A 10,939-nucleotide genomic window follows, 5' to 3' on the forward strand; every position below is an offset into this window, starting at 1 on the left:
CTCCCCCTCCCTTCCTCTTCCTTCTTTCGCTTTCGCGCGCCCAGCGACTGCTCGCGCCTGCTAGAAGGGCCCGAGCGCGTGCATCTGCCCCGCGGCCGCAGCTCGGCAGCATTTGCTCCAGGGGGCGGGGACCGGGAGGGGAGGAGGGGCGCCACGCCGCCGTCCAAAGTACCGGCGGACGGGGACGAGGGCGGGGAGATGGGCGGGGCCTTCGCGGACCTCCCCGACCAATCGCCGGGAGGCCTCGACCCGGGAGGCCCAATAAGATGGGGGTGGGTGGGGCGGCGTTCAAGGTGAGGTGCGCGGTGCGCTGGGGGCGGAGACGTTGTGCCGTCCCGGCCGGCTTGGGGGCGGGGGCAGCTTGTGGCGTCGAAAGAGAGCGCCGGCTCCCAGCCGATCCTGGGACGCCTTCCGGCCCAGGCTTCCCCGCCCTTCCCTCGGGGCTCCCCGCTCTCTTCCCCCCCACCCTCCGCTCCCCCCTTTACCCCGAGGCGTGCAGCCACTTCTGTGAAGAGGCCAGACTTGAAGCGGGGCGCCGTTAGGACCTCGGGGCGGAAAGCCCGTAGAACCGAAGGGGCTCGCCCGCGCCTCAGTTCTCCCGGTTTCTGGGCGGGTCTCAGCCCACGCCAGGCCTGCGGACCAACAAGCGGCGGAGATGAGGGTCCGCTGCTGAGGTCGGAGGCCAAGCTGCGCCCTTCTGCGCGGAGCGCCCTCCCCGCCCCTCATCCTAATTTAGATCCCACACCTGCTCGCCTTTCCTGCTTCCGGAACCCACGCTGGACCCCCCACCCCTCAAGACAGCCTGCCTGGCACTGGCCAGATCCTTCCCCCGACCCAGTGCTTTTCCCCTGGGTGCAGAGTGTCCCTATGCTCAAGCTCTCAGTCCCTCTTTAGGAAGGAGCGGGCCTTTTCCCAGCCGCGGTGGGTGGCTGGATTGGCGCTTTCATCTCGGTTACTCTGTGTCTGGTGTCCTGGAACGGTTGTGTGACAGCCCTCTCCCCTCAAGAGATAAGATTAAAAAGGAGGATAGTCTGAAAGTCTGAAATCACATACTTGGAGCCATCTTTGGTTTTTAGTTTTCAGCAAATATTTATTTTATTCTCACCGATTTTTCCTGAGAAACAGCAAACATTTATTAAGGCGATATTCCAGAGTAGTTAAGATCAGGCGTCTGATTTGAATTTAAATCGTTGGACCTAGCAAATGAGTTTCCTGTGCCTCAGTTTCCTCTGTTGTCAGTGGGCATAATGATAGTCCTATCTCATTGCGTTGCTGTAGTGATTAACAAGTCAGTGCATGTGAAATTCTTAGCTCTGTGTAAGTGCTTGGTAAATCTTAGCTGTTATTCTTACGGTACTCCAGGTGCTGGGATAAAAGATGATATAAGACAGTTGTGCTTCTTCAAGAAGTTCACTGTCTTGTAGGATAGACAGGTAGGATAATAATTGCAAAAGAGTGTGACGAAAACAGCAGAGAGAGAGAACAGAGGTAGCCAGAAGGAGACATCAAATAATGTAAGAGAGTTGGTCAAGAAAGGCTTCTTGGGTTGGACGGAGTGGCCCAGGCCTGTAATTCCAGCACTTTGGGAGGCCAGGAGCTCAAGACCAGCCTGCAAAAAATGCAAAAATTAGCTGAGTGTGGTGGCGTGCTCCTGTAATCCCAGCTACTCGGGAGGCTGAGGCAGGAGAATCGCTTGAACCCGGGAGGCGGAGGTTGCAGTGAGCTGAGATTGCACCACTGCACTCCAGCCTGGGCGACAGAGCGAGACGCTGTCTCAAAACAAAACAACAAAAAAGAAGAAAAAGGAAAACTTCTTGTAGTAGGACATGAACCAGGTGAAGGTAGGCCAAGAAAGCATTGGATATCCCCAACCGGAAGCTTCAGAAGCATGGATCAAGCTGGAACAGAGGATTGGGTGGCAGAGTAGCTGGAGGTGAGCAGGCTGGATCATACGGGACAAAGCAAGTAGGTGTTGAAAGTTTCGCCTATGAGCCATGAGGAGTCCTCAAGGGGAGTCCTTCACCAGACTTATATTTTTAGTAGATCATGCTGGAGTGTGGTCTGGAGAATAACTTAGAAGCAGTAGGTTTTTTTGTTTTGTTTTGTTTTTGGTTTTTTAGCGTTTTGCTCTGTCACTCAGGCTGGAGTGCAGTGGTGTGATCTCAGCACACTGCAACTTCTGCCTCCCAGGTTCAAGCGATTCTCATGCCTCAGCCTCCTTAATAGCTGGGATTACGGGCACACGCCACCTTGCTCAGCTATTTTTTGTTTTATATTTTTAGTAGAGACAGGGTTTCACCATGTTGACCAGGCTGGTCTCAAACTTCTGACCTTAGGAAATCCACCTGCCTCAGCCTCCCGAATGCTGGGATTACCGGCATGAGCCACTGGGCTTGGCCAAAAGCAGTAGGTTTTTGTTACTGATTGAGGTGTGTGGAGGAAAGGAGAGGGAGGTCTCGAAAACACCTTTAACTGGGATGGGGAACTCAGGGGAAGACGTGGGAGGACACAGGATGACTTCAGTCTGGGATGTATTGAGGTTTCTGTGGGATCAGCTGATGGAGACCCGAAAGGTGATTGAACTTAGATCTGGCACAGAGAAGTAAGCTAGGTTTTCAGGAACTTCAGCAACATAGCCTCAGCCTTCTTTTTCTCTTATCTCCCACCTCCTTTTCAGGAATTCTTCCCACCAGTGATGCTGATCTGTTTCTTACCTAAATATGCCCAGCACATTCTGCCCTAAGGAATTTGCGCCATGGCCAGAAAATCCTCCTGGCTTCTCCCTGTTTACCTAAATCTTTCCTCATATCCCCACCCGTGGCCATCCTCATACCAAACTTCTGTACAACTAGACTGTACTATTCATTCGGTGCTTGGCCTGGGCTGCTCTGTGACGGTGACCTCTTTGGGCACGTGACAGTCTTCACTGTTAGCACCAGTTCATAAACACTAAGGCCTGAGCTGGTCCTGACTCTGGGTGAGACCCTGGGGTTACAGGAGCAAGCAAGAGAGACACACAAACCTTGTCCTAGCATGGCTTACAGCCTAGCAAGCCCTGATGGGAAGGAAATAAGGCCTAAGTGTGAAGGCATTCAGGCTGCTGAAGAAACATATAGTGTGGAGACCCTTTTTCTCAGGAGCTCAGGGAAGGAAGTGGTCTTTTAAGTGGAGCCCTGAATTAACTAGGCAGAGAGAACACCATGTGTATAGACCCTGGGAGAGAGCATATTATGTTCGAGACATGAATGGCCAGTGTGGCTAGAGCCAGGGCAGGGCTAACAGGGGCAGCAGATCCCTTAGGGCCTTGTGGGCCAGACTTATTCACCCACTCAACACATCTTTCTTGGGTGTCAAATGTATATCAGGCAGTTTCAGGTGCTGAGATTACTGTAATGAACAAGCAGATAAGGTGTCTTCTACTTGGTGAGATAGATAATAAACAAATACATAAACAGAAGATGGAGGAGGCCTCTCTAGAGCAGGTGGTTGGGAAAGGCTTCTTTGAGAGAGGACGTGTGAGTTGAGGCCTAAAGGATGAAAAAAACATCAGGTATGTGTAGAGTTGGAGGAATAGCCATTCTGGGCAGAGAGAACAGGTGCCAAGACCCCGCGGGTAGGCACGTTTGAGGAACAAAAGAGATCACTTGGCTGGATCACTGAGTGGTTAGGAAGAGCAGGGTGAGCGAAGATAAGAGAAGGAATGCAGGGGCCAAACCTTTTAAGGCCATGGTAAGACATGGTAAATTTTCAGTACAGAATCAGATTTATTTCTGAGATAACTTTGGCTGCCATGTGAAGAATGGGCTGTAGGGGGCGAGAGTGCAAGCAGGAAGATCAGCTTTAGGAGGTCTTTGCCAAAGTTGAGCAATGATGGTGGCCTTAAATAGGATGGGCGTGGCAGCTGTGGGAGTCACCCTGTGGGAGGGTCCACAGATTTGAGACAGCTTTAGGAAGTGGAATGGAGAGGTCTAGGTGATTGAACCTGGAGGTGAAAGGGAGAAGTCAAGGCCAATACTCTGTTTTCTAGGTTGAACGACTAAGCGTTTGGTAATCATTTCGGGTCTTGAGGTATGAGATGCCTGCAAGATATCCCAGAGGATGCAAGGGTGTCTACACAGGTCTGCAGCTTGGAAGAGCAATCTCTGTCGGCACCACCCTTCAGAATGGTTGCATATGGGCGATAATGGGAAGTTGAAGGGAGAGACATGAACACCTGGAATAAAATGAGGAAGAGCTGACACCAGCAGAGTAGATCAAGAAGGCGAAAGATAGACAAGTGTTCACCAGATGTAATGAACATGTTGGTGACCTTAGCAAGGAGCCTCAAGGGATGTTGGTAAGTGGGAGGCCAAGAGGCGCAACAAGCTTTTCAGAAGTTTGGCCAGTATAGGATAGGGGCGAGGGCTGGGAGAGAGTTCTTGGACGGGACCTGGGTCTGCAGCCCTTTGAGGTTCCAGGAACCCAGCCAAGGCCTGCACGGGGAAGGGTGTCTTCCTTAATCTCAGAGAGCAAGTCATCTCAGCCCAGCCCAGCCTGCTTCCCATCAGAGGTCTAGATGGTCTTAGGAAAGTCATCCTTAACCCTTAACCTTTAACCCGGGGCGGAGCTGAAGGCTCAGAGTGGGAGAGTGCTCCCTCAACTCCCCACGATAAGCCCTACACTAGGAAGGCTTGCATGCCCAGGGCAAACCCTTGACCCTAATAGCTCATCACCTCCAATTCCCCAAGACCATGTACTCCGGATGAAAATGCATTTGTTCTCCAACTTCTCAGAGTCTTTAGTGGTCTGACAACCCAAGGTGAACAAATGGAATTGAGAAAAGTAGCACAGAACAATGTGAATGTAGGTTGCCTATGGAATCTTCAGGGAAGAAGAAGATAGTTCTAGGAAAAAAAGGCAAATTGGCTTCAAGCATTTTTATAGATCAAACCTGTTGGGTCACCCCTGTGAACTACATCACATTCATTGATTCCAGTGACCAGACAGCAGTCAAACCTTTGTTTTTCACTTTATTATACAAAAAAGGGAAAACAAAACTTCCACAGTTGGCTTTAAGCATAGGCAGACACCTCTAAGCCACTCCCTCCCACCTCCCATGATACAAATTCAAGTTGTGGTTGTTGTTGAATCCTACAAAACACTCCTTAAATATTAGAAAAAAAGTTGGGGGCGGGGACGGGGGTCTTCCCACCCCAGCCATCCCATCCCAGTGCCAAAATGCACTCAAGAGTGACCTCTTACAGCACCAACACCCCCACCCTGACAGTCTTGTTTGTACTGTAAGAATTTTTCGATTTTTAAAACAGGAAAAAAAAAGGGCCCCATTGAAAGTTGTTTTTAAATGAAAATACATTCCACTGAAACACAACAGTGTAGGGCAGCCAAATAGGAGACTGGGGTTATTTGCAGGGCTCTTGGGAAGAAATAGAACCCATAAACCCCTTTACTTAATTCCAGGATTAGGACAAAGGAAGGGGAATGGGAGTGGGGAGTAACCCCCCAGGCCTCCCCACCCCCAGCACCAAGGTCCAAGGCGAAGCAGAGTCTGCCTGCCTTTGGGAGAGGGACCCACCAGCCTCTCTGGGGCCAGGGCCCTTCACCACTCCTGCCCCACTTCTGCGGCACAGTTCCCGCTCTTCCCCCATTCCTTGGCTTTCAGAGGGGGAAGGTGGAAAAGCACCAAGCCCCAATTTAATAGGTCATTGACATGATCATAAAAAAAAAAACCCTCCAAATTTAGTCAACAAAAAAGTAAGAACTACAGATATAAGGTGACTTGGCTTATTAAGAGGAATAAGGTACCAAAAAATTTGGGAAATGGCTGGGAAGAGTTAGAGACAGCTGAGAAGCAGCTTTTGCAGACTTCTTGCCCAGCTGTGGGGTTGGGGGAGGAAGGAGCAGACCTGAGAAATTAAAGGAAATAGGGGGTGGTGGGAGGATTTAAGGAAAGCTGGAGGGATGTGTAAGATAGGAGCTCCCAGCATATTTCCTGAAGCCCAGGTTCTGAGCCTAGGGTGGCCAGGCTTGGTCCCTCAGATGAGCAGGGAAGGCCTTTTCCACCAAATACAAGCTTTAAGCTTCACACCATCTTGCCTGTCTTTCCGGAAGCCTTCCTGCTGGACAACGGAGACCAGCAGCTCAGATGCATGTGACCCTGGCAGAGGGAAGCCTGGTCTGGGAAGCATCCTAGAGTGGCTTCGGCACACTCCCCCTAATGGAATCAGAGACTGGGCAAAACAGAGGATGTGGAGAATGGGGTAGCCTCAGTCTGCTCCCACCAGGGTCAACATCTCCCGGCTCTCACCGACCCTTTTTCCAGATTCACAACAAACTGATGTGGGCTCTAGGACAGACCCCCTTACACACACACACACACACACACACACTCTCTCTCTCTCTTTTGCACACATCCACAGCTGCACCCATGCTATGTACAGGAACACACATACACATACTCTCTTCCACACACATCAAGACCATTTTTAAAAGGTTCCAAACCTACCCCTAAACCCTCCCTCTCCCAGAAATGACAACAGAGACGGCAGCCGAGATCGGTAGGAAACGTCTCGTTGACAGCTCAGAGCTTAAAAAAAAATATATACACATATATAAAAAACACTTCTGCCCCCTCCCCCATGAATGGGTCCAGGCAGCTCCTTCCTGCAGGGGGCAGGGGAGAGGGCCACCAGGGCAGCGCCTGTTTTCTCGAAGGCACCAGCCCTCCTCTCCCCACATTTCCTGCCTCCAGTTCCAATGCAGGGGTCCAGGTGGCAGGCCCCTCTAGGAAGGAATGGGTCTTCCCCAAGCTTCCATCCCACCTTGGATTGGGCCGCAGGTGTGGAGGGCCTCATCGAACTCTTTGGGACCCCCCCACCCCCATCTCCGGTATACTGTCCATGCCGGAACTCCAAGTGCAGAAGTTGGTGGGGTGGGCCAGGCTGGTCCGGTGCTGGCTTAGTCTGATGGTTGCTGTCCCTGGAGGAGGACCCCCCAAGGCTGATGTCTCTGAGGCTGCAGAGTCCTGGCCTGGGCTCCTCCAGCCCCCTACCCCCACCGTATTTTTTTTTTTTTTTAAAGAAAGAAAGAAAGTGGGGGATGCCAGGGGGGCAGGGGACAGAACATGGGGGAGAAACAAAGGTGGTCAGTTGGGGAGGGGAGCTCCTGGGCTCTCCCTGGCTGCCCTGGGGTGGGGCTGAGCCTCAGTTGGAGTCAGAGTCTGAGGAGTCCCCTGAGGAGGAGGAGCTGGAGCTGCTGCCCTCGGACTCGTTGTCTTCATCCTCATCGTCATCCTCGTCATCATCTTCGTCCTCATCATCCTCTTCATTCTGGGGGGTGAGAAAGGATGTGGAGAGTCATCAGGTGACCATCCTGGCAGGAATCCCCTCCCCTCCCACTGTGCCCTGTCTGCCCCACCTCGTCCCCATCCTCGCTCTCGTCCTCGCTGCTGGACTCAGAGGAGTCGCCGCCATCTTCAGAGGAGTCCCCATTCTCATCATCTTCCTCCTCTTCATCCTCGTCCTCATCATCCTCATCCTCTTCATCATCCTCCTCGGACTCCTTGGAGGGACAGAGGCACATCAGTGGTCTCTGGTCTCTGCCCGGCCATGCCAGGCAGTCCCACCCACCCCACGCCCCTGCATCTGGGAGGGGCTCCTTACCGACTTGGACTGCAGAGTAGTCCGGCTGGATTTGGGGTTTGGGCCTCGCAGCTTGGTCATGCTCTTACGTTTCTGCAGGATGGGGACACGAAGGTGGCAGCCATGAGTTCCAGATACCCCTGAATCCCCCCACCCCTACCCCACTGCTGCTCTGCTCCCAGACTCACGTTGGAGATGTACTCTTTATATGCTGCACGGTCCTGGGGAGACAGGCTCTGGGGGAGACAGAGGTGGCAAGGGTTGGAATATAGCCAACTACTGCTGACTGAGCATGCTGGCCCAGTGCTAGGCAGTGGGCTGAGCATTTATATATCATCACCCCATCTTAGCCCTCCCAGGCTCGCTAGATTTTAGGTCTCTGCAGAGAGCCCCTGTGATCTGAGAACACGGCTCCAATTTTTTTTTGAAACAGGGTCTTGCTCTGTGTCCTGTGTCACCCAGGCTGGAGTGCAGTGGCACAATCTCAGTTCACTGCAGACTTGACCTTCTCAGGCTCAAGTGATCCTTCCAACTCAGCCTCCAGAGTAGCTGGGACTACAGGTGTGTGCCACCACACCATGCTACCTTATAATTTTTTTTGTAGAGACAGCAGTCTCACTATGTTGCCCAGGATGGTCTTGAACTCCTGGCCTCAAGTGATCCTTCATGCCTTGGGCTCCCAAAGTACTAGGATTACAGGCGTGAGCCACTGCACTGGCCCAAGCTCTAGTATTTCTGCTTCTGATGCCCAGAGTCCTTCTATAAACCACTAAGACTGTTGGTTTTCACATTCTCCCTGTTGCTCTACACAAATGGAAGCTCCTATCAGAGTCTTCCTCACTCTTCCTCACTCCAAAGAAGTGCCCCTGTGATGAGTCAGCCTGGCATCATCAGCCACACCCCAACACCAAACCCTTGAGCCACTGATGAGGCAGTGGGGCTCACTGAGCTCCTGAAACAGCAAATCCCCACAATCTTCCTGGGCCCTTGGCCAACCTGCCTTGGTGAGTGGGAAGGACACAGGTGATTCTCTCCACTTTTCAGATCTGACTACGCAACCAAAGCACAGAGGGGAAGCACAAAGGCCAGCAGTCTAGGAGGGGTCCCATGGTCCCAGATGGGGGAGGAAAACACAGTCTGATTTGGATTCTTCAACTTACTGTGTGACCTTGGAGAAATTACTTAACCTCTCTGAGCCTTGGTTTCCTTATTTTTATTTTTATTTTTATTTTTTTTTAATTTTTTTTATTTTTTTATTTTTTGAGACGGAGTCTCGCTCTGTCGCCCGGACTGGAGTGCAGTGGCCAGATCTCAGCTCACTGCAAGCTCCGCCTCCCGGGTTCACGCCATTCTCCTGCCTCAGCCTCCGGAGTAGCTGGGACTACAGGCACCCGCCACCTCGCCCGGCTATTTTTTTGTATTTTTTAGTAGAGACGGGGTTTCGCCTTGTTAGCCAGCATGGTCTCGATCTCCTGACCTCGTGATCCGCCCGTCTCGGCCTCCCAAAGTGCTAGGATTACAGGCTTGAGCCACCGCGCCCGGCCTTCCTTATTTTTAAAAGGGTGATAGTGGCTGGGAACGGTGGCTCAAGCCTGTAATCCTATTGCTTTGGGAGGCCAACGTGGGTGGATCCCATGAGGTCAGGAGTTCAAGACCAGCCTGCCCAACATATGGTGAAACCCCATCTCTACCAAAAATACAAAAATTAGCCAGGTGTGGTGGTGTGGTGCACATCTGTAGCCCCAGCTACTCTGGAGCTGTGGAAGGAGGATCGCTTGAACCTGGGAGGTGGAGGTTGCAGTGAACCAAGATCACACCACTGTACTCCAGCCTAGGCAAGAGAGCAAGACTCTGTCTCAAAATATAAAAATAAAAGGGTGATAGTAACCGTTATCCTGCAGGATTGCGAGGGCATGGAATGAAATCATGAGTGACAACAGCCAGCACAAGTGGGTGGGTGGGCCAGGCTGGGCTGGTGCTGGCTTAGTCTGATGCCTCCCTGTTCCTTCCAAGGGTCCTTTGTCCTCTCACCTTGACCCAGAGGTCCAGGTGCACCTTGTACTGCTTTTGCTGCTCCTCGGCCAGCTTTTTGTAGTGCTCCTTCTGGCTCTGGGAGATGCGCTGCCAGCGGCTGCCTATCTCCACCATGCGCTCCTTCAGCGGCAGGTGGTTCAGCTCCCCATTGGACAGCAGCTCCTGGGAGAACTTCTGGTAACCGTTCCTGGAAGGTGGGGGTGGTACAAGGAGGGTCAGGACCCCAACAAAGCAGCCCTCCAGCCCTGACCCTCCCCCACCTCCAGGGTAGGCTCCAACCCCCAGGCTCACATGGGAGGCTTCTTGGGTTCTCCCTGGAATTTCATCTTCTTGGAAGAATTTGTAGCAGCTGGAGGTGCCCGCATCTCACTCAGCTCTCTCTGGAGGGAGAAAGGTCACACTCACTCCCCAGTCCCACCCCCAAAATACTGTTGCCTTCTGCCCCATGCCATCAGCACCTTAGCTGGCTGTCTTTTTCTGTGCTGGGGAGGAAGAGAAACAGGTAGAGCTAGCGAGCAACCTCCTAACAGCTCACGTCTGCAGCAGGCACCACAGTTTACAAGTGCTTTCGCAACTGCTCGTGTCCCCCGAGTCAGCCTGGAGGCTAGCAATGTCACCCCCACCTTACTGATGAGAGACAGGGGTTCAGAGAAGGAAGCTGAGGCTTGCTGAGGGTCATAGACCAAGACTGGGCCTTCTTGCTCAGAGAGGCTCACCCAAAGGGGAGTGCCCGAGCTTTCAACAAATGGGGTGGCCCCAACCCCATTCCTACCTCGTATCGCTTTTGGTCTTCGGCTGCCTTCTTAATCCACATCAGTTTCTCCTTCTTTTCCATGTTATTCCAGGTCATTTCCATGGCTTTCAAGGCCTTCACCCGGTCATTCTGGGGACCAATAAGGGTATCAGCCGTGGGAGGGGTCACCCGGGGCTGGAGGCTGCTGTACTACCTTTTCCCACCCGTCACCTTGAAGCGGGCCAGGTAGTCGCCGATGACGCTCTGTTGCCAGATCTCCTCAGCTCTCTTGGGGGACTCGGGCAGCTTGCCCCGTTCCTCGCGCTCCCCGCCGGGCTTCCTCTCCGACTGAGCCTTGAGCGCCGCCTCCCGGGCCTTGTACTTGGCCTGCGGGGATGGCCCGGGCGTCAGCCTTCCACCCACCCCCAGGGGGCGCGCGCTCCCCGCGCAGCAGCTCAGGCGCACCCGCCAGCAGGCAGAGGCGTGGGCTGGTGCAGATGTCGCCGGGCTTCCTCTCCGACTGAGCCTTGAGCGC

The 10,939-nt window shown here is 53.0% G+C and overlaps 1 protein-coding gene across 2 annotated transcripts in view; it reads right to left on the minus strand.

Annotated features, from left to right (window-relative positions):
* Nucleotides 1-4,992: 4,992 nt before the first annotated feature.
* The window catches only part of UBTF (upstream binding transcription factor, RNA polymerase I), a 13,866-nt gene continuing 7,919 nt past the window's right edge, over nucleotides 4,993-10,939 (minus strand). For both annotated transcript variants that reach the window (XM_011940090.1, XM_011940089.1), the window contains 8 exons: nucleotides 10,636-10,791; nucleotides 10,444-10,554; nucleotides 9,963-10,051; nucleotides 9,669-9,858; nucleotides 7,826-7,873; nucleotides 7,659-7,730; nucleotides 7,414-7,557; nucleotides 4,993-7,325 (listed from right to left, as the gene is read on the minus strand). In XM_011940090.1, coding sequence (XP_011795480.1) covers nucleotides 7,200-7,325; nucleotides 7,414-7,557; nucleotides 7,659-7,730; nucleotides 7,826-7,873; nucleotides 9,669-9,858; nucleotides 9,963-10,051; nucleotides 10,444-10,554; nucleotides 10,636-10,791 — 936 coding nt within the window. In that variant the 3' untranslated portion in view covers nucleotides 4,993-7,199. The remainder of the gene's footprint in view (nucleotides 7,326-7,413; nucleotides 7,558-7,658; nucleotides 7,731-7,825; nucleotides 7,874-9,668; nucleotides 9,859-9,962; nucleotides 10,052-10,443; nucleotides 10,555-10,635; nucleotides 10,792-10,939) is intronic.

The sequence above is a fragment of the Colobus angolensis genome, unplaced genomic scaffold (assembly GCF_000951035.1).
Source record: "Colobus angolensis palliatus isolate OR3802 unplaced genomic scaffold, Cang.pa_1.0 Scaffold187, whole genome shotgun sequence".
NCBI classification, from domain to species: domain Eukaryota; kingdom Metazoa; phylum Chordata; class Mammalia; order Primates; family Cercopithecidae; genus Colobus; species Colobus angolensis.